General features: G+C 41.9%; 1 protein-coding gene across 4 annotated transcripts in view; it reads right to left on the bottom strand.

Annotated features, from left to right (window-relative positions):
• Positions 1–24009, bottom strand: part of LOC112925122 (uncharacterized) — a 158481-nt gene that overhangs the window by 29176 nt on the left and 105296 nt on the right. For all 4 annotated transcript variants that reach the window (XM_072738440.1, XM_072738449.1, XM_072738466.1 and 1 more), the window contains exons 31-36: positions 18144–18297; positions 15996–16091; positions 14724–14879; positions 6231–6460; positions 5134–5272; positions 3833–3953 (exon numbers count right to left, since the gene is read on the bottom strand). In XM_072738440.1, coding sequence (XP_072594541.1) covers positions 3833–3953; positions 5134–5272; positions 6231–6460; positions 14724–14879; positions 15996–16091; positions 18144–18297 — 896 coding nt within the window. The remainder of the gene's footprint in view (positions 1–3832; positions 3954–5133; positions 5273–6230; positions 6461–14723; positions 14880–15995; positions 16092–18143; positions 18298–24009) is intronic.

Below are 24009 nucleotides of genomic sequence, written 5' to 3'. Positions count from 1 at the left end.
CATGGTTTGATAGCTCATTTCTTCTTAGCATGAACTACGATTCCATTGACTGGATGTACCACAGCTTATCCATTTCGACTTGGTTTTATAGAACAGATCTCTTTTTTTGTACTCCCATTTCTTTGATTTCCACAATAATTAATACAATGTGGTTCCACTGTACTCGAACCACAATGACAAGCAAAACTGGCATGAACAGGTTTGGAGCAAACAATGACCAGTGATGCTGGGTAAACATAGGTAACCCGAAGACTGTGATTAGTATTTTGCCGGCTTGTGTTACCAAGGGAATGGAAAGCTTCAGGTAAGCCTGTGAGCCTGTTATTGTAGGGTGATTGAGAGAACGACTGCACTAACATGTTGAGAAACTGGTGTTCTGGGGCACACCGCTGGGAAGGCTGGCCTTGACCAGGCTGTCTTAAGGGTTCGGAATGCGCTTCCTTCAAGCGAGACATTGCTCACTGTTAACATGTGTGTATTTATGTATTTCTAATTACCTACGGTACTATCACTGGCTAATACCGTATAGCATGACATACCTAGGGTGAAGCTCATCAACAATGAGAATGGATCTCAATCCACATTCCTAAGAGCTTTCTCGACCGTTTAAAATTTTTTGTCTGGGAATCCCTGGGTGGCTCAGCAGTTTAGTGCCTGCTTTCAGCCCAGGGCGTGATCCTGGAGTCCTGGGATCGAGTCCCACATCGGGCTTCCTGCGTGGAGCCTGCTTCTCCCTCTGCCTGTGTCTCTGCCTCTCATGAATAAATAAAATCTTTAAAAAAAATAAAATTTTTTCTCTGACTTCTTATCAGATGTGGTTATCTCTTTAACCTCATAACGTGGCTGATGATAAACATGTACCAGGATTAGAAGTGTCTTCACTATTTCTTAGTGCTTGCTTGTGGATTGCCTGCAAGTAGTCACTTGAGGACACCTCAGTGTGGAGTGTGACATGTGACTTCTTACATATGGATTTAATCTATTTAGAAGTTCTAACATTTTCTCCCCACACCCTTGGGATATATGCACTCCACTTTGGAGATTGCTGACCTTATAAATGCTCAGAGAAGTTGAGAAAATCAATTAAGAAGGACTTCAATGCCAAAATGTCAAATGTGGGGAACAGCAGAGCCTTTTTCAATCAGCGGAACCCATCTCTCTGCTAAGCCAAGCCCAGAGGCTTAACAAGGATGTCTGGAGCTACTTTTTAAAGTTCTCAGGGGAGCACTAGTTCAGCTACCACAAACTAGCACTGGACCCGGTGTGGCTGCCACATTTTCAGATGCTCACTGATAAACTGGAAACTCTTTCAGAAGTTATTCAAGAAGATTAAGCCCCAAGACAAAGTGGGAAGGAGGGAGAAGATAGAGAAGGATTGGAGCGTTTCTTTCTGGCTGGTAACAAATGTAGACACCAGAGATGTCAGACAGGGAGAGAGGAGACCCCGAGGGAAGGACAAGAGCCTGAGATGTCCCCTGGGTTTCAATACTCTCCATTCCCAGCTTCTTCTGTAGAAACTCCTAGCCCAAAGCTAACCTTGACCACAAATGGTGGTCTCTGCATGAAGTGGTCTCTGTTGGAAGCCCCGTCCACTATGGTTGCTTCTTGCTGAGATGAACAGTAGGTGGGTGGGGATTCCAAGGCTTTATTGCCTTCTTTGAAGGTTCCTGGTCCACAGGGGTCTCAGGAAGACTACACTGAAGAAATGTCTATCAAAGTACCCCTGGTACACAGTGGGGACTCCATCACTTGCCCTGGGGCAACTCACTACCGGAGGACACCCACATTGGGTTATTCCTAACAGACCAAAAACAAAACCAACAGTAACACAACACCTTCACTATTGGTATTTGTTTTAAAAGTCATGAGTATAGACTCTGAACAAGAGTTTAGAATTGGCCAGTACACTGTAACCAAAGTAAATTTTGATAATATCAACCTTACGACCATTAAAAATAACTCTACCCCTCTCCTCTGCCTGACTCCTACCAGCCTTTTACTGAAGGCTCTTTCCAAGCACCACCGAGAAGCACTGTGCACAAGGCAGCACACAGCCGAACTGCAAAGCAAAAATGCTTCCTCCCTTGCCCCCCCATCCGGGTGTCTCATTAAAACCACAGCCTGAAACATGCAGATGGTTGCACCTGCTGCGTGCTTGTGGATTTTCTCCCAAGCCTCGAAGGGAGCCGCCTGGATGCAGCAAACACAGCACAAACAACAGATGCTCTGTGTCTTGTTAAATGTTCTGTAATTGAAGCTCAACCTCACTCAGCTCTCTGGTGACATTTAGCTCTCTGGTGACAACCCCAGCTGAGAAGTGGCTTGCCCTCTCACTGCATGGCCTTTTGCCAAAGTCCTTTGTGCAGAATTCAGTTACTCAAAGTACTGATAAAAGCGACAATGTCTTACATGAGGACATAGATTATTAATTCACAATACAATGTCTGTGGAATTTGTCTCAAAAGGAAAACCTAATTTAGTTTGCTAATCAAACAACTTCTCCATAGTTTAAAGGCTGTGGACTTTCCTATAGAATTAGTGGGATTAGGAGTAGACATTGTAGTTTAGACAGGATCAGTTATATAATCAATGGCATCCTGTGCAAAATTAAAATGCAGGGCTTCTTATCCAAAAAGCAGGGGGGAAAAAGTACTACTATAGGTACTAAAATACAGTGTTTTATTTCTTCTGCGATCTCTCTCTTGACCTGTCATGGTATTTTTATTTGTTTTTAATGTTGCACTCCCCAGGCATGGGAATGCTCACAAGGCAAGTGCGACCCTCACAGGCATCCAGGGGCTCCACCCTGTGATCGGAAGCATGAGTATATGTGCAGGTGCTGGATGGTGGCCCCATATGTCCTGGCGAGGGGCAGAGAAGTTGAGCCAGGCATCGTTCCTTCCTAGGGGCCCACTGTGGACAGGCAACCCCAAGGGTATTGTAACCTCTGTATAAATCAAAGGATAGGCAATAGGCTTGCTCCCATTGAATCCACCCATCAGATGTACCATGATGTTGCCAGACTAGAGTCCTTGAAATACTACCAGGTACACATATCCTGATCTTCCTCCTGCTTGGGCTCCCACTGAAGCAGAGGGCAGCAGCATTTGCTGCATGGGGATGCTGAGGGGGAGGTTAGGGATGCCTCGGGTGCCAGAGAGCAGAGGAGTAGGCAGCAAAGAACCCCTCCTGGCATGGTGGGGAGGCAGTAAGAAGTTGGACTATGTATAAGGCAAAGGCTCCGAGTTCTTGGTGCATGCTCCATTGACTTAATGAATCCCACTTGCAAAACACAAATTTTAAGTTAAAATTAAGTATTTCAAGATGGTACCCATAGGGCAGTAAGCCCCAAGTACTCCTGAGTCCCATGTGAGTGCAATGATCACATGTCCATGAAGTGATCCTGACTTTAGACTTCAGATGAAAGGAAATAATTGTGATTGACTTCCTACCCCAAATACATGTATTTGTAAGATGTTGACATATATGTCATATACATGTATTGCATATATACGTACACTAGATATATTACAAATAAGAAAAGCATATGTGTTTTACCCATTTCAACTTTATTTCACTTATGAGTTAATCAGCAGAATTGAGACTGAACTTAACAAATGTTTTCTATTTAAAAGACTTTAAGTGGAAAGAAATACATCAAAGTGTTAATATTCTCTCTGGGCCAAGGTGTTAAAAACTAATTTTTGTATTATTTTCTGGACATTGTGGTACTTTTTTTTAGCCATGGAAATGATACATGGATTACTTTCATAATCAGGGAAAAAACCAATAAATGCTTATTTTGTAAAGTAATAAAATAAACACACTTTACCTGTAGGGAGAGTACACCGCTCCTTAGACTTTTCTGATACAACCAGTGCTATCTCTCTGTTAACTTTTCTTAATACTTCTTGGATCATGTGAATTTCAAGATTTTCCAGAAGTTTCTGAAGCTAGAGTAAGAAGTTTGAGAGTCACTTTCTACATTCAGTTTGTAATCTGGGCTCCTAAGTCAAATTCCTGCAGAATGGTCTGGGGCTAGGTCCTGTCCTTCAGCTATTCTCTCCCAAGGAAGAAGGAAGGGTTCCTTTCTTGGGTTTCCAAGTGCTTCTGTGAGGATAGATACACCTCTTTGGAGACCAACATCTTTTCTTCCTGGCCCACAGCCCGATTGATAAATACAATCATTTTTCTACCAAGTGGTTCCAAAATGCAAAGTGCTCAATGTCTGAGATGACCTCATGTATTTTGGGGGGCCTCTAAACGTGACCAGTAATTTTATGAACTATTGTTACAAGAGAAACCCTTGGGGCTGAAACTCAATTTAGATATCAAGGAGGATTTCATGAGAAGATTTAAAATTCCAAACATGACCAGGAGAAAACTGTCCCAATAGCTGTGACCCCTTCCTTTACCCATTATGCTTGTAGAGCCCACATTTCTCCCTGTCAGAGGACCACAGGTACTAGACAGAACCAGGGTTCAGAAGGGTAAGCAATGGGCTTGGGACTGGAGGGTGTGTGTGTGTGTTGTGGAGGGTTGGGGGGTAAGTTACTGCTCGATTCCTGACAGATCATCTAGCACATCAAATGGACTAGTGTATAAATCATGTTGTCTTATTCTCAGAAAACCAATCACAGGAGCTATTTTAAGCCTTCCATTTTCCTAGGTGTGTGTGTTGGGAGGGGTGGATAATTGTGTGCTAGATTTTAAGTTTAAGATGCTACTATGTTCTCTATCATAGTCTTTTTTTTTTAGTCTATCTTAATTAATTAGTCTATCTTAATTAATTAGTCTATCTTAATTAGTCTATCTTAATTAATCTTAATTAATTATCTTAATTTTAGTCTATCTTAATTATTAATTATAAATAAATTAATTATTTATCTTAATAAAAATATGGAGATCTAGACTTACAAAATGGAGATATTAGGAGTAGTTATTTGCTTAATCAAAGTCCCAGATGCCTTTGAATACTTGGTTCCCTCCAAGCCTGTTCAATGATTTACATACCTTCAATCTACACTTAATGTTTTAGAAAAAAAAAAATGCCACCTGGGTAGATCTGTAGTTTTACATGCTTATGCCATAAAGGAAATTTTCAAAGTTAGATTCAAAACAGCTCCTGCATACCTGCTGAGTTTTTATTTCAATTTCTGAAGCTCCTTTGGGGGGAAGAAAAGACTGACTACTTATTATAATATCTTCAAATTCATCTTCTTTCCCCATCCGCCTAGCGATAGCCTTCATGCTGGGGTAGAGAATGTCTGTTCTATTAAAGAAGAGAGACAGGAATTAGCAAACAGATGTACCTTTTTTCTTTTTCAGATTCTCTGACAATTATGTTCATTCATGTTCTGTTTCCTGTAATCATGTATAAACCTCCCAACCCATTATAGACCCTCACCTCGACAGTTGCCACTCCCTTAGTCAATATTAAATCCCTTAGCCTTTCCCATTGGGTACATTTAATTTCAGCCTTTATTCTTCAAAATAATTGACAGGTTTTCTCATTCCCTAGTTACGAGGAAAGCTGACTATAATAACCTATACGATAGACTGTTTGGGCTATGCCACCAAAGAGAAACTTCTTGTGCCCAGTAAGAAACTTCTTGTGTCCAAGGATGGTGAGTGGATGCTTAGTGAATGCTTGTTTGATAACAGACACATGGAAGAAGCAACATGTTTTTCTTGCCACTTAAGGCATCCCAGCTAGAGCCTGAAGCTGTGAAAACACCTCCCCATCCTGCAAATCTAGGACCTCATGTTGCACCTTATTATACCTCTGGCTGCAAGGCATGACGCCTTCAGAGACTCAACACTTGGGTCTAATGGGGCAGAAAATGGGGAGGAGTTCGTAGCAGTAGCATCTCCATACCCAGTGCTCCCTGGGATGCTATGAACTAAAAAAGCTTAAGAGTCAGCACCATGAGGACACTTGAGAAGCACAAGTTCCCAGAGACAGAACTCTAGGTAAAACTCTTTACCTAGAGTAAATGTTACCAGTGTTGCTTAGTGGAACCCAGCACTGTCCCTGCAGCCAGTAGAACCCAGCTTTCCCTGAAAAGCACTGGTTATAGAGACACATTGCCCAGCTTCCTCTACACTCAGTGGGGCTGCATGTACCAGGATTATGGACTAAATCTCACCCTCAGAGTAAGAGGCAGGAATTTGCCAAGCCTCAGATTCCACTCATTCACAAAAATTTGCACCTCAGCAGCAACACTCACCCGTAGAGTTCTGAAAACTGTTTGTGAAAGGACAGAGAATTGCTGTCCTGGCCTTGCAGTTTGAGTCGGCCCCACTGCTCCTTTAGCACTTCCAGCTGCTTCCACAACACCAGAAATGATCTCAGGAAGGCAAGGGATGTCACTGCATTGCATGGGTCCCTCGGTAGCATGGAGGCTTTGGGGCTGCTTGGGAACTGACTTCTGAATTCTGGCACTCTGGACAAATCTCGCTGAAAGTATTACAGAAATCCTTCTTTACTAATCATAGATCAATATAGGATAACCTTTTACATGTAGCCCATGCAGAACGAACATTTTAGAGAATGCCCAGTCTCCCCAGGAGGAATGGTTCATGGGCTTGCAGCACACTGAGAGCTTAGAGAGGGTAAGCATCCTTCTTAAATACACAGGATACAGAAAAGAGGGAAATGTCTCCATTTCAGCTTTCTACTTGAGTCTTGAACCACTTATCTAAAAAACTCTTACTTGGGCATTAACATCGTATCTGTCTTTGAAAAACTGAGCCTTTCATGGTTAGCCTCTGCATTCTGGAAAGTGCCCTTTGAGATTTAATTCCCCATCACAGTAGAGCTGTAACATAACCTTTATTAGGGATTTTACTTGTTTTATGGATGAGGAAATGGAAATGTAAGTTTATCTCATCTCCTATTTCTCCTCCCAGCCTTTATAAGTTTATATGTCTTGGGGAATCCCTGGATGGCTCAGTGGTTTGGTGCCTGCCTTCAGCCCAGGGTGTGATCCCAGAGTTTTGGGATCGAGTCCCGCATCGGACTCCCTGCATGGAGCCTGCTTCTCTCTCTATGTCTCTGCCTCTCTCTCTCTGTGTCTCTCATGAATAAATAAATGAAATCTTAAAAAAAAAGCTTATATGTCTCTTAATTTGAACTTATCATTCAATAGGCAATTTTCCTTTAGAATTATGATTTGTTTACTCGTTTATCTTTTCCTTAAATGTTTGTTGAGGGGCTGCTATGAGCCCTGGAGGATACGGAGGGAACAACGTTTTCAGGTCCCCCTCTCTTGCAGCCAGAGGTGTGAGGACAGGGGTCACCCAGAGTGACAGACAAAATGGGGACCTGCATCCAGGCCTGTTCCCTGATGGCGGTGTCTCAGGCACAGGGAAAGGAGCATCGCTTTGCAGATGAAGACGGCAGACCTGGATCATGATGTTCTGGCAAGAAGGGCCTCAGAGAACATTCAGGTAACAGCACCTCAGATATTCAGGTTTCTGGGCTCAAAACAGGAAGAACCACCACCTAGTGTAACTGGATCCTTGATCAGGGCTATTAACATATCTAAAGAAAGGCATGGCTGCAGAAAGAGGGTTAGTCCAAAGCAGAGTTGGCAAGCAAGACCCAGGAGAGAGCCGAAAGCTCCTGCACACAGCTGACAACTCCTCAAGTAGCTTACCACCTCACTAAGCAGCTAACCCAAGATTTCCAGATTTGTTTTATCCTCGGAAACTTTTCATCAAATAAAATCTTATGCAGTAGCCAAAAACATTCAACCAAGGCCGAGCATGATGAAGGGGTAGGGGGGTGGGCAGCCTACAAGCAATGTAGACCCCTCTGCTCAAAAAGGCCCAAGATGCCCCTTTTAAAGGATATGTGTGCAGTGTCACCTGAAGACCCAGCAAAAACATAACTAGACTATATGTGCAGGAGATTCAGTGGCTAATCTAAAAGCAAATGGAGGGGTAGGGGCAGATGAGCTCTCCCCGGAAATGGAGGATGCCACTGGCAGATGCCAATATTGCACTCTACATACTCTGCTAGCACAGGGGGCGAGTTCAGATTCAAAACCCTCCCACCACCATCTTACTAAGACAAGCAGGGGCAGTTGGTTATGGCACCGTCTGGTTGCCTTGCTGAAAGTCAGAACGGGGACCAGTTGCAACACCTCCCAGATGCTTAGCTGGGGCAGGCAAGAGCAAGCAGTAGCAGCAGCATTCTCCCACTCCTTAGCAAAGCTGGTGAACACAAGTAGCTGCAACATTCTTGCACTCGCTGGTTGGGGCTAGCGAATGTGAGCAGTCCCAGCATTTTTCTGCTCTCAGCCTAAAGCCAGGATATGCACACAGACAAGGCACTCTCCTGTCACATTCCTGAAGCCCTGGGGACAAGCAGTCAAGACGTTTTCCTGCTGTCTTTCTGAAGCTGAGAGTGTGCCCCACCCCTTACATTCTCCAGCTGTCTAGTTAAAGTCAGTGGATAATGCAATCCGCACAGCGGATGCTCCTCGACTGACTGGACCTGGTGGTCAAGGGGGCTGACATTTCTGAGCTCCAAGGGAATGTATCAATCAGAAAGACAGTACTTGACAGGCCACTATTCCAGGGTACTGCAGACAGTAGACTGAAGCACAACTCTTTCTCCCTGTGAAAAAAGCCTATTTACTTAGCCTGGAGCTTCAGCTTGAGTGAGGAGCAGGCTTCAGGTTTTCCCTACATCTAGAGGCTACGGAGGTGCTCCTAAGGAACATAAGCAGGAAGACACCATCCTTGTGCACCTCATATGCCTTAATACAGCTCAATAAGTTCTCCCAGAAAGGAGCTTATACACTTATCTAGAGTCCCAAATTTTGCAACTGTCACCCAGAGGATACCTTCAGATCCTTTGGTCTGGAGGCTAGCAGGGATTATGATTGTGGCTGCACAACACTATATTAGCATGTATTTTTAAATGATTTTATTTGTTTGAGAAAGAGAGAGAGAGCATGAGTTGGTGGGGGTGGGGAGGAGAGAGAGAGAGAGAGAGAGAGAGAGAGAGAAGCAGACTTCCCACTGAACAGAGAATCCTACTTGGGGCTTGATCCCAAGACCCCGGGATCATGACCTGAGTCAAAGGCAGATGCTTAACCAACTGAGCCACGTAGGCACCCCAATATATATGCAGATTTTAAAAGCTGCTGCCTGAGGGTCTGGCTTCAGATCAGCCTGAAGCTTGGTGCTAAATGACATTTCTCCCTTTGGAACACTGACAAGCTTTGGTATATCTTCAATCATGTATCAATAATAAATCAGGCTGATTAGACAATCATAAAGGTTCAAAAACAACTAAGAGCTAGGACAAGTTTGAACAAGAAGTTTCTGTGACATAAGGGCATTTCAAGACTGAGAGACCCAGAGAAAGACATAATGCTATTTAGGTAAGTAATCCACCTGATAAAGAATTTAGGGTAATGGTCATAAAGGTGCTCACAAACTTGCAAGAGGAATGGACTTCAATGAAGAGATAGGAAATATAATGAAGTATCAAACACAAGTCCACAAAGCTGAAGAATATAATAGGTGAACTGAAAAATATCCTAGAAAGCTTAAAGAGCAGACTGGATGAAGCAGATGAATGGGTCAGCAAGCTGGAATGCAAAGCAATGGAATTCATCCAGATAGAGCAGCAAAAGGTAAAAGGAATTTTAAAAAATGAAGATAACTTAAGGGACCTGTGAAACAACATCAAATAGAATAACACTCAGATTATAGGGGTCCCATAAAGAGAAAAGAAAGAGAAACAGGCAGAAAACTTATTTTAAGAAATAATAATTGAAAACCTTCTTAACCTAAGAAAGGAAACAGATATCTAGATTCAGGAATCCCAGAGAGTTCCAAATAAGATGAATTCAAAGACAGCCACACCAAGACACATTATAATTAAAGTGTCAACATTTAAAGAGAGAATCTTAAGAGTAGCAAGAGAAAAACAATTGTTACATATAAGGAAAACACTATAATCAACAGATTTCTCAGCAGAAATTTTGCAGGCCAGAAGAGAGTGACATGAGATATTCAAAGTACTGAAAGGAAAATTCTTTGAACCAAGAATACTCTACCTGAGGATTAACATTCAGAATTGAAGAAGAGATAGAGCTTTCTAGACAAAAGCTAAAGGAGTTTAGCACTCCTAAACTGGCCTTATAAGAAATGTTAAAGGGATGTCTTATAGCAGAAATGAAATGGCATTATTAACCAGCAAAAACATACAAAAATAAAAATCTCACTGGGAAAGGTAAATATATAGTAAAGGTAATGGGTTAATTTATAAAGCTACTATGAAGATTAAAAGACAAAAGTAAAATTAACTAAAACTACAATAATTAGTTAAGAGATACGGAAAATAAAAAGATATAAAATGTGACATCAAAAACATAAAACATGAAGGGATGTGGCAGTTAAAATGTAGAGTTTGGAAAATGTTCAAATATGAGTTGCCATCAACTTAAAAGAGACAGTTATATACACAGTATGATGTATGTGAATCTTATAGTAACTACATAGCAAAAACTTGTATTAAATACACAAAAGAAAATGTGATAGGAATCTAAACAGAACATTAAAGATAGTCATCAAGCCAGAAGGGAAGAAAGAGAAGAAGGAAGGAACAGAAAGGAACTACAAAAACAGTCACTAAACAATTAACAAAATGGCAGTAAGTACTTACCTATCAATGATTAAAATAAATGCAAACAGACTAAATTTTCTAATAAAAAAAAGCATAGAGTTGCTGAATGGATAGAAAAGCAAGGCATAGGTAAGGACACACACTTTCAGTGAAGAGATGGAAAAAAGACATTCCATGCAATTGGAAATGAAAATAAAGCTGGTGTAGGTATATTCATACTAGACAAAGTAGATTTTAAAACAAAGACTATAATAAAAGACAAAGAGGGGCACTACATAACGATAAGGGATTAACCTCAAGAAGATAAAAAATTTCTAGGTATATATGCAGCCAATGTGGGAGCACCAAAAAATATAAGACAAATATTAAGAGACCTAAAGAGAGAAACTCACAGCAATATAATAATAGTAGGGGACTTTAACACCCCATTTACATCAACTGATAGATTATTTAGACAGAAAAATCAGTAAGAAACATGGGCTTTAAGGGACTCAAAGCCCAGTTAGTAAAAGGAAGGAAATAATACAGATCAGAGCAGAAATAGATGAAATAGAGACTAAAAAGATAATTTTAAAAATTAATGAACAGCTGTTTTTTTGAAAGGATAAACAAAATTAACAAACCTTTAGCTAGACTCACCAAGATAAAAAGAGAGAGCTTAAAGAAATAAAATCAGAAATGAAAGAAAAGGTACAACTGATACCACAGAAATACAGGGAATCATGAGACAATTATTAACAATTATAAACAAATAAATTGAACTTCCTAGAAGAAATAGATAAATTCCAGTGCTTTCTGTTGCCTATGAATATTTAAAAACAAATTGTGAAATAAAACTAATTAAAATAAATAATAACTTTAAGGCAAACTTACCTTGTTAATATATTCATAAAAAGAGAAGTTCAGAGAACGGAAGAAGGAACAGGAGACAGGATAAAGAACGAAGGAGGCGGATAGTGGGGATGTCAGGGAAGGCTGGCAATCCATCAAAAAACAGGGCCAGGAGGGGGAATCCATGGGTGGCTCAGTTAAAATAAATAGTAAATCTGAAGGGTTATAAGAGGCAGGTTTAGCACCTACTTTCAGCCCAGGGCGTGATCCTGGAGACCCGGAAATAGTAAATCTGAATGGTTATAAGATGCAGGTTTAGCACCTGCCTTCAGCCCAGGGCGTGATCCTGGAGACCCGGGATCGAGTCCCACATCAGGCTCCCTGCATGGAGCCTGCTTCTCCATCTGCCTGCACCCCTCTCTCCCTCTGCTTCTCTCTCTCTCTCTCTGTCTCATTAATAAATAAATAAATAAATAAATAAATAAAATCTTTAAAAAAAAAAAACAGGACCAGGAAATAGTAAATCAAGAGCCCAAAGGGCCCAGCATGCTTCTTGATCTTGGTACTATTTGGTGCCAGTGCTTATTTTGCAAATGCTCCCTCTGAGTGAAACATGTAATTCTGTTGTGGAACTTAGATGGCACATCCAAACACACTTCATTTTCCACTAATTTGCCTGAAGTAGACTCATGACTCAATTTCAGCCAGTAGAACACAAGGAAAATCTATTAGAAGGCTCTGGAAAGGATTTTCTTCCTTGGTAAAAAGATAAAGCCCTTTAACGAGAAAGCTTTTGGCTCCTGTTTTCATCTTACAAGGATGAAGGACACATGTGGCAACATACCCAAGATGGCAGAGTGGGGGCCTACACCGACCTGAGTGACTGCACCAACCTGAACTGCCTCCTCCTAGACTTGTTTTAAAAGATCAGTACCCTTCCTAGTTTAAGTCATGACCAGTAGGACAACCTGTTACTTAGAGCAAGTGCACCCTAACTGGCACAGAGGGGCATCAGCTCAAAGGTGGAAAATCTGAAAAAGCTTCTGAAAGAGTGATTTGGCAGTTGAAACCTGAAGGATAAATAGGAGTTAATCAGATGATGAAGTGGAGAGTTAGGAGAAGGAGGTTTTCTGTTAGAGGGACTGGCTTGCACAAAGTTACTGAGGAGAGAGGCAGCATGGTGCATTTGATAAAATGAAAGAAGTTGAGGATAGAGATATCAGTGGGTCAGGACACTTGGATTGTATTCTCAGGACATTTGGAAGTCACTGAAGGGTTATAAGAGGGAAGTGACATAATCAGGTTTTGCATTTAAAAATATTACCCTGGTGAATATACTGGAAGAAGGCAAGAGTGAATATAGGGAGTCCAATCAGAGGTCATGCTCATAGCCTAACATCAGGAGATGATGCTGATTGAGGGTTGGTAATGGAAGATGGGGAAGTGGACAAACCTGAGAGATATTAAATTAATAGGATAGTCGAACTTAGTGTCTGATTGTGGGGTATGATAGAGAGGGATCAAAGATGAGTGTCCAGATTTTCTGGCTTGGACAACTGGACAGGTGGTAGTTAACTGACAGGGAATATGGAAAAAGGAGCAAATTTTGGGCAGTGAAATAAGCCCAGTTTGGGACACAAGGTCTCTGGGAGGGGACAAGGATGTTTAATGCATGAATCTGAGAAGATTTATATTTGGACAAGACACGTAGATGGTCATCACATGAGTCATCATGTGTAAAGTCATCAAAGTTATAAAAGCAGGTGAGTTTGCCTAGGGAGAGGCTGAGAAGTGGAACAAACATAGCAAATAAGAGTAGAAGGGAGCTCCAGGGCCAGGTTATTAAATTGGAATCTGGGTTTCTCTCCTTACTAGGTATGTGATTTTGAGCACACCACTTAACCTTTCTGAGCTTCAGTATTATCTGTAAAATGAGAATAATGAAAGTACCTACTTCATGGAATCATTGTGAAGAGAAGAGAAACAAGTAACTACCAAAGCGCTCTGAAAAGATCTCAGTCATAGCCAAGAGTTGTGTTAATAGTATTCGGGGGAAACTTATTGACTAGACACAAAATGCACAGTGCCTAGGTCCAACAAAGTGTTTTAATTCTTTTAAACTCAGAAAAGAAAGGGTATTGAGTTTGAATAAAAATATTTTAACATATGATATTAATTTTTTATATTAACACAGTTGTAGACTATAATGATTTAATGATTTTTTTTTTAAATGGAGGAAGGGGTCTGCAAAGACACAAGTGGCTAACGTTGTGGAAGTAAAAATGCAGACCTGGTTGTAGAAGTAGTGGGACAGAGCCTAAAAGATAACACATTGGGGACTGGGAGAGGAAGGGGGGGGGCAGGAGGCGGAGGAGAGTCTGTGGGAAGTCGGAGAAGGCCTGCTACCAATGCCAGAGGAAAACTAGGAGGGAGCTGTACTTTGGGAGCCAGGAGCAGGGAGGCTGCAAGGACACATTGTGTCAAATGCTGACAAGGGGTCAGGTTGGAGGGGACTGAAAAGTATCCAGGGGATTTTGTGACAAGGACCATGGTGCTCTTGATGAGAGTGGTCTCAGTGGTGACAAATTGTAGTTTCTGAGGAGAAGATTAAAGGTAAGGAATCAGAAGTGGCTGCTGCAGATCTCTCCAAAAAGTCTGGCTTGGAAGAGGAGGCTCTTCAGAGAGGGGCACCAGCTAGCTTATTCTGTGTCCAGACAAGTGTCTGGTTCCTAGATATGAGCAGAACTGTTTCCAGTTATGATACCAGGTGGGCTAGGGGCTCTTGGTACCTTAGAGCTTCAGAGGGACAAGTCCAGAGGAGGGAATGCTTGCTTGGGGGTCCATAGGCTAGCTGAGTGATGAGGACGAGAGCCCAGGCTGGAGATGTTCACCCAGGGTCCTCTCTCATACCTCTCCAGTCCTTCCGACTCCACTTCTAAATGTGTCTTCCAACTTTAAATGTGTGTGACTCCTAAGGAAATCCAGCTAGTTAGATGATTTGCTCCATTTGGTTTCAATGGCCCTCCCACCTTTGTTCTATTTTTAAAATGAAAAGAAATGAATGTGCCATGGATCACAGGTGACTCCTGCTCCATTGCTGCTCCGAAGCAGCCTTCGCATAGTCCTGGGACTCACTGGGAAAGGCTGTTGGACAGAGGGGGCTCTCTGGTCCATCTCCCAGATAGGAAGGGCCTTTAGTACAGTACAGCATTGGCTGGTTATGTGGCCTGTTCACCAAGAGTACCTGAGTGTTTTTGTCCAGTGTGGCTTGCTGTCTGGAGGGATCCTCCAGGATCATATGATAGCTGCTCAGAAGTACATCTTCCAAAAGCAGTTGCATGCCCACCAGCTCTCCATGAGCCACCTTGAGGTCACGGTCACTCAGCCTACAGAGGCACAGCTAAAAACAAAAATGAACAACACACTCATTTTGAAGATTTCTTTGTATCCCTTTTACATGATTTTGGGGAGAAAACCATGGATAATTATGTTTACAAGCCCTGCCTTCTCAACTATTAGAAAATCCATAAAAATCAGAGCAACAATTTCTAGCTCAAAGTCCTCCTTGAACATCTTAGACTTTTGGCTTTGTATGGAAGTCAAGTCTCCCAGCACTTTACAGTGGCAGCTGTACATGGTAAATGTATAGTATGATATCAATTTTTCTTTAAAAGTACAGATGTAAGAACACCTGGGTGGCTCAGTGGTTGAGCATGTGCCTTTGGCTCAGGTCGTGATCCCAGGGTCCTGGGATCAAGTCCTGCATCAGGCTTCTGGCAGGGAGCCTGCTTCTCCCTCTGCCTATATCTCTGCCTCTGTGTGTCTGTCATGAATAAATAAATAAAATATTTTTAAAAATCCAAACTGACTTAATATTGAACATAAGCAAAAGCAAACGGCATAGTTCCCATCACCTAGCCCCAAGAACCATCAACCTATAGCCAGTCCTGCACCTATGTCTATCACTTCCCACTTCCATATTATTTTGAAGCAAATTTATGACTAATTTTCATGTTGTTCTTAATACTTTTCTATATTTTCTATTTTTAAAAATGAGAACACAATGATACTTGCTTAGGGAATCAGGGGAAACAAATAATCCAAAGAAATTCTCCTTATGAATTGTGCTTAATGGGTTCTCTTCCTACCACTGTTCACAGGCAGGCCAGGGTCCTGGTCACACCGCCCGCACCCCCCCCACCCCCGCCCCGAGCTTCCAGCCTAGGTGTTTCTCTAAGAGGCTCAGAGAGTGATTGGAGATGGATTGCCATCTTCCCAGATCATTACTGGCCATGGAAATTGCAGCTGACGCCACGAAAGAGGCCCATACTTGGTAAGAGCATGATTCTCTTCCGTCATAAGAAAGCATGACTCACCTTGTAGCACTGGGTTTACAGCTTCATAATCAAACACCTCTGCTTATCTCATAAATTATTTACCACTGACCTATGGACCCAATGACGCCTGTTTTGCAGTCTTCATTCAGTTCAGTGACAAGTGGGAAGACCTATCCTACCTGCATATTGTATTCTAGGGTATCTGGGCTGTTACTCATAACCGGAAACAGTCCTCCATCTTCCAGAAATGCTCTCCAAGGGAATAGCATAGATGCCTAAAAGAACCAAATAAGAAACACAATAATGCTATACTGTGTCCATAAATAATAAACATCTTATATGAACAGGATTTCTGTGTCTGTACTCCAAAACACCATGAGATGATTTATTTACTATGTAGACATAGTTCTTGATAGAAAATCTCTGATGATATAGAAGAGAGAGTAATAATTTTTTTCTTTCTTTTTTCTTCAGGATCTGGCTAAACATACAAGGGTACTTAAGATTTCAGTTTACTGGTCAGCACCAATGTTTGGAAGTTCCAGGAAGTTTCTATAACAGTGGGACACACTTATGATCAACAAAACTAAACTCACTCAAATGTTCTCAATATTAAGAATTTTAAAATGCTTTCCTTCATCACCGTTGTACTCCAGTTGTAGGTAACAACTCAAAGCCAATGCCACGATATTAACATGTGGGCCTCTGCTTTCTCCATATCACTGTCCAATAGCTAAGCCATCCCCTACTACTTATGGCACCACATGCAGCCCTGGACATGGTAGGCCTGTCCATCTGACCCCATTCTACTCTTGCAGACTTGGTACTGATTTCAAACAATTCCTAGAGTTGGAGTTGGTTCAGGTAGCAGGAAGCCAGGACACTTGCATCTACCTAATCTGAGGCAACATGCAAAGGCAGTAGGGATAGGCCCAATTCCTGTCTTCTGGGACTAAATGAGGGTCAAGTCTTGGGATAAGAGTAACTGTCTTATTGCTAGGGAAGGTAAGAGTGTGGGACTTACAAGGGGTTGATATTGGTATTATTTGGCTTAGCTTTGTAACGTAAAAACACTAAGCTGGAGCTATTGAAGTCGGAAGACCTGGGTTTATAAGGTGGTTTTAAATATATGTCCTTAACTTCTTTGATACTCTTTCCATTAAGAGGTGGAATTTAAGTCTTCTCCCCTTGAGTGTGGACAAAAATTAGTAACCCACCTCTAGTGAATAAAATATGGCAAAATATGGGCTGCCTGAGTGGCTCAGTGGTTTAGCGCCGCTTTCAGCCCAGGGCCTGGTCCTGAAGACGTGGGATCGAGTCCCACGTCAGGTTCCCTGTATGGGGCCTGCTTCTCCCTCTGCCTCTCTCTCTCTGTCTCTCATGAATAAATAAGTAAAATCTTAAAAAATGAAAAAATAAAATATGGCAAAAATGTTGGGATGTCACTTCTGAAATTGGGTAATAAAAAGACTATGACTTCCACCTTGGGTTCTGTCTTTTGTTGTCTCTTGAATTGTTTGCCCTGGAGGAATCCATCTGTCACGTTGTGAGGAAGCCCTGTGGAGAAGCTCACATGAATGAGCTCAGAAGTGGATATTCTGATGCCAACCAACAGCCCTGTGAGTGGGCTTGGAAGCAGATTCATCTCCTTGAGATGACTACAACCTGGGCCAGTACCTTGACTGGAGACTAATGAGAGATCTACACGACTAGCCAGGACTACACAATATACTCTTCCCAGATTCCTGAGCCTCAGAAACTATATGAGATGATGAACATTTATTGTTTTAATCTGCTAAATTTTGGGGTAATTTGTTATACGGCCATAGATAATCAATAGAATTTATGATCTAGTGCTGCCATGACTGCCCAGCAGTCTGATGTCTGGCCTGCCAGAACCTTAAGCTTTTAGTTATGGAAGGTGGGTAATACTGTTGGTACCCAGGAGCAATAATAGTTGCCAGGATAACATTTGATAACGCCTGTTGTAATCCTGGTTCTTCAAAACTCATATGCTGGCCTTAATTTATGTAGTATAGTTGCTGTCATTATTATTTATCAAATAGAAAAGATCAACTGTTGGTTTTGCCACCAGCTGTGAGCTATGGTTTCAATTTTCCTGTTGAGTAGTTTGGAGGCAGAAGACTCTGACTATGAATAACAGAGCCCAGGCTGCTCTCCCGTGTCAATGAAGGGTAGCCAAGCAAGGCTAAAGAGCACTAGAGCATGGAGAGCCCCTACAAAATTTAAACCAAATGGAAACAAAGTACCCAAATCCTCGATGTACAACACACCATTTATAGGTATAAAAATACCTCTCAACATACCTGGAGGCTCTGTGGATCTAGCGGCTGGGGCAGGCTGAGCTGTGAAGCAAAAATGCTCTTCACGAGAGAATTGCTCAGAGGTGGCAATCCGTGATACATGCCATCTGTGACAGACTGGTAGGCAGAAGCATTTCCAGCTGCCAAAAATGTTCTTCTACCAAAACACGGAGGGAAAGAAAAGCAGTTATTTATGCTTCTAAAGCTCAAAATTTTCTTCAAAGTTACTGCAGCAGGATAACATTTTGAGATATACATAGGTTTCTTTCTCAATGACCTCATCCCTCACCCCTCTTTCTTTACACATCGCCCTTTACTCACAAGTCACAGCCGTCAAGGGAAAAGTAGATATACTCTAGACTAGCACTGTCCAATAGAACTTTATGCAATGTGGAAATGTTCTAAGTTTGACTGTCTTCTATGGTAACCACTAGCCACATGTGGCTGTTGAGCACTTGAAATGTGGCTACTGTGACTGAGGAGTTGAATTTTAAATTTTATGTCAACTAAGTCAATCTTAATTAAGGTTTTGAATTAAATAGTCACATAGGGCTACTATATTGGGCAGTTCCGCTGTAGCTCTAGAACAAAGATATGGATTATTTGTTGAATTGATTATTTTAAGACTAATAGCAGAGGCAATTCTTGATATGTAAAACCAAATTTTAAGCTAAATAAGAAAATTTTGGGGTTTGACAGAGGAAGCTTTTTGTTTTGTTTTGACCAAAACTTGGTTTTTCGTATCAAGAACCAAAAATCCTGAAGACTAGTGCATGAAATTAATACTATAAGTCGTAGAGAAGGAAGTATGCATGATAAATTACAATGACCTTTTTTTTTTTTGCCCAAAAGGAAATAAGAGTTTAGTAAGCAAGGAAAGACTGTTTCTAGAACGTAGATCTAGTGGATACCGAAGAAAAGATGCTGACATGGGATACACTGAGGAGAGGCTATCCTGAAACAGAGGGGACCTTATGCCTGCATTTTCCATGGGCTTAGGCCAAGTCTTGCATAAAGCAGACACCAAAAAAAAAAAAAAAAAAAAAAGGAGATTAGATGTAACTGAGGGACATACTAGCACCGAGGGAAATGAGGCAGGCTCCCAGAGACTAGCAGGTAATTAGAGCATTGGGGAAGGACTCAGGGAGTGCTTACGCCTCCACAAGAGAGTGTCTGTATGGGGTGCTGGGCATCAGGCCAGTAAGAAGAGATCTGGGGTTGGACCAGATAAACCACAATGGATAGGTGAGGTAATCGCTCCTCCTCAATTGCTAGGATGATTTATAAGGACCCCCAGGAACTTACATCATCTCTCTGAGAGGAATGAAGGAGAAGAAAAGTGTGCTGTAAAGACTAAAATTAAGGTCCAATATTATCTGGTAAAATCAGGAGGGCCCTGAATGACTTAATTACAAGTTCCCCTCTCCACTCTGTTCCCACGGATAAGGTCTTCTAGTCCAATGACCTTCCTTATCAAAGGGACCAAGTATAATCCCCGCTATACCTGAGTAGTGGTTTCTGTTCCCTGCCAGACCACAAAAGCATTCAAATGAACCAATCACATTCTCCTGCAGAAATGAGGGGACATCACACTGTCTTGATACTACAAAGCCTGTCTCCATGGTTCCTGGCTGTTCACTCCGTTCCCAAGTGTAACTCCTCTGAGGCCCTGCGTTGCTTGCACTGTCCACTTCTCTGGGCTGTGAGTATATGTGACTAGTAAACTGCCATTGATCTCACCTATCCAGTATCCGATGTCATGTGTTTGACCATCCCCATAACCCTAGAGCAGAATCCTTCCCTTACCAACAGGGTGAATAGGAGATAACTAAAACAAAGGGAGCCAGGGATTAATTAATCTTTAATTAATTAATTTTAAACCTGAAACTGACCACTTTGAAGCTCTATGTTTGGCTGAATGACATGGAATTCGAAAGTTATCTTTCAGCCATCAGCAGAAGGGGCTTATAAACTTCAGTTCAAAGACAGATAAAGGGAGCTCTGTATTTTTATATCAAACCATTGTACTAGGGCAAAAATCACACCACCTTTCACATTTTGATGAGAATTAACAAGAGATCGTTGAATGTTATTTTATACTGAGAGACTAGATAAAATAATTGATTTATCCGGAGAGTTCAAGGATGGGGACTGGAGTTGCTTCAATGAGAACATTTATCCTGTTCTTCACATCATTCACATGTTTTCTAATGATTCTCGGTGGGCCCTGCTAGGGACCCATCATTCACTTGACCCCTGTGACAGTGATGCATCAAGCACCTATTATATACAAAGCAACGTGCGGGAACTGTCCAAACTACAGCAATGGGTTTGACCTCCCAGCCCAGTATGAGCCCAGGGAGGCAGAGTTCATTATCCAGCTGCTTCTGACCATCCTCTAAACTCCCATGGTACTTTCTATGCTCATACCTTTGTATAGATTGTATGGATCTTCTTAAAACAATGGTACCAAAAAAGCAGAATATTCTAACAGAAACGTTTATTTTCAGCCCAAATTAGGAGCACAGAAGCCCAGTATCCCATCCAACCTCTCCCTGGTTGGTTCCTTTCATATCCTTCCTGCTCTTCTCTCCCATCAATCCATAGAATGATTTCTCTTTCTCTCAGCCTCTGGGTCTAGCTTTGTTCTCATCCGACTTGTTCAATCTTTGACTGTAGTGCTTATATTTTTAAAATTTGTTTTGTTTATTATGGATGTTTTGACATCTTTTTAAAAAACCTTTCTGTCTAAGCAAGAGACCGCCCTTCCTGGGGCCAGCCAGTTCTTAGAGATAGCAAAGGACTCAGCAGGAAGCATGGCTTTGATATGCAAACCAACCAATCCAAAGTCATACCTCTTCTATCTGACCCTTGGGTCTATGGAGGCAATTCCTCTGCTTTATTCATCCCAGGACTAGTCAACAGACAGCAAGAGACTACCTCTACAGCCCAAAGCCAACTGGAATTATTCAACCCAGCAGATCTTACACTGTTCACCCTGCCCTCCCTTGCCTTTCCAGGCTCTGGCCTCAGCACTCTCCTTGTTCCTGACCCACACAGATGCTTTCCCATGTGGCTCCGTGAGTCATGCCATACATCCTGTTTCTAGGACCTGTGAATATAATAAACTTTGTTTTTCCTGAGTCTTTTTTGTCCTCTTCTTGTGGCTATACCTGACTGACGATCACATAAAAGAACACAGAACACAGACGTGCTCTCCATCCTGGCAAGTTTGTATGGAACTTTGTAACTAAAGTGCCACAGACACACACAATTCCTGGCAGAGGTTTAGAGCCCCAGATACAGCTTCGTGTGCATCCTATGTCTATTAACTTATGGATGCTTGGAGACTATTCAGAAATATAATACATTCAGATGTAAATGTGGCAGCTAGTCTAAGCTACAGAATCAGAAAATATGATATACTCTCTAGAGAGACCAGACTCGAACTACGGGCACCACTACTGACCAAATCATTGGTTCTTCTTTTCCCCACTTTAGTCAATTCCTCATCTAGCTCACTGTCCTTTGCAGGACTCGTCCCCCTCCTAGCAATAGAACTGTTTCTAATGCTATGTGAAAAAAGGGGCCTCAAGATAACACCCAATATTTTTAGCACCAGATCCTCTTTATTTCCTCCCTCTCCATAGACCCCATATTTTGGAAGATTTTTTTTCTACCAAACATCCATGAAGTATTCTCCTGACTTTAACTGGACGCCACATCAGCCTCCAGCCCAAGCTCGGTGCTGTAGGAAGAGATGAAGAAACATGATATAAAGGAAGAAACAGAGCTCTGGAGTCTGACAAACAAGATGAAAGTTCTGCTGCAACAAGCTGTGTGACCCTGAGCAAGTTATGCAACTTTTCTGAATCTTTATTTCCTCTTCTATAAAAAATGGAGAAAATGGTTTCTGTCCCACAGAGTTGGCACATGGTGGGAAGTCAATCGAAGTAAATTTCTTCTCTCCTTTATCTCGGTTCTTAGAATTCCAGTTAAAAAAAAAAAAAAAGAAAGAAACTTGACATTTTGTTTACATACTAAGGTTTTGGGCAAATGTGTCCTTTTCATCATGCCTTTTGAAATACGAAATCAGGTCACGGGTTCCTGTCGCAACTCACTTGGACCCTTGTTTGGTAAACTCTGTCCTGTGTCTTCTGCGAGGGGAGGTCTCATCAGCACAGCTTGTTGGCAGCATTCAAGAATTAGGGAAACTCACGGAAATGAAAGTCTGGCTTGTTGCTTGTGTCAGGGTGCACCTGCCAACCGCCAGCTCCCAGTAAAGTCAGGTCTGAGCAGCCTACTAAAATGCCAGAATAGATACATGGAATTCTCTAAACTGCTCTGCCACCCTCCAGCTGCCTTATTGTCAATGAACAGTCAAGGGTTTCCTACAACACCACTCATCTTGTGCGTGAGAGAGCTACCCATAGTATGATCCCAGGCAAGCTGCTTCAAATCACAGGGAGCAGGGAATTCATAGGGCACATGCTAAGTTTTTCCTGGATGCAAGGATATAAAAAAGAAAACAACAAAACAAAACAAGAACAAAAACTCCTGCAAGGTAGCCCTGAAGAGGCCAGGCAAAAGTTGTGGCTCTTCACTTCTTAGACACTGGAGACCAGGACTATGGTCATAAGCCAGGCCCAAGCTCACAGGAGGTCTTCTCTGTATCTCTCAGAAATCCCCAGATAACCCTGCAGCACACTTTAATATCTCTGTGTTTGGAGACACTTAAGCTGGACGAGCATAAAAATAAATTTAAAAATGAAGGGAGAACCAACGAAAATTTAAGGACTGAGAAGTTGGCGAGGCTTTCTTTAGAGATCCCTTTCTGTACTCCCGGTTTGGGCTTGTTGCAAACATCACCGGTACCTTCAGGGTATCTCCTCAAGCTTCTCCTTTTTGCCCTAATCATTCCAAATGAACATCAGGAATACATTCAGACTAGTGGCATTTCTCATGCGATATGTTTTATTCTGTTCTATGGAGGTCCTTTATTTTTTTAATTTTTTAAAAAAGATTTTACTTATTTATTCATGAGAGACACAGAGACACACGCAGAGGGAGAAGCAAGCTCCACACAGGGAGCCCGACATGGGACTTGATCCCAGGTCTCCAGGATCAGGCCCTGGGCTGAAGGCAGCGCTAAACCGCTGAGCCACCAGGGCTGCTCCATGGAGTTCCTTTAAAAGGGACTTTTTGTTTTGTTTTGCCTCCCTCCACTCCTGAATTACAAAGGAATTCAAGCCGTTAAATCTGGGGGTGGCAAACTTTTTCTTAAAGGGTCAGATAGTAAATAGTTCCAGCTTTGTGGATCTTATGGTCTCTGTTGCAGCCACTCAATTCTGTGTGAAAGCAGTCCAAGATAATCTAATCTATAATAAATGGGCATGACTATGTTCTAAAAACCTTCATTTATGGACACTAAAATTTGAATTCCTTATAACTTTCAGGTGTCACAGAATGCTACTCTTCTTTTGAAAAATTTTCCCCAACCAATTAAAGATGTAAAAGCCATCCTTAGCCCACAGCCATAAAAAAAAAAAAAAAAAAAAAAAAAAAAATCAGGCAGGGGTCTATGACAGATGTTTGCCAAACAGGTTAGATTGATTAGAACCACTGTACCACCCATTTACTTTCAAAACAATGATTACTTCACCTGAAATTAAAGATAAGCTCACTTCTCAGGCATTTCTTGTACCAGCTAGTGAAGAACCCCTGCAGGTTGGTGGACATGCCTACAGGTGACAGGCCCTGGGCAATGTGGAAATGCCCAAGAAAATGAATTAGTCTAATTTTTTTATTTGGAGGCCAATACCAATTTCCACCAGAAGCTTGGTAGAGGTCAGGTTTACGGACAGAGTGA

The sequence above is a fragment of the Vulpes vulpes genome, chromosome 1 (genome assembly GCF_048418805.1).
Source record: "Vulpes vulpes isolate BD-2025 chromosome 1, VulVul3, whole genome shotgun sequence".
Classification (NCBI taxonomy): Eukaryota; Metazoa; Chordata; class Mammalia; order Carnivora; family Canidae; genus Vulpes; species Vulpes vulpes.
This window is presented reverse-complemented; position numbering and strand designations above follow the sequence as displayed.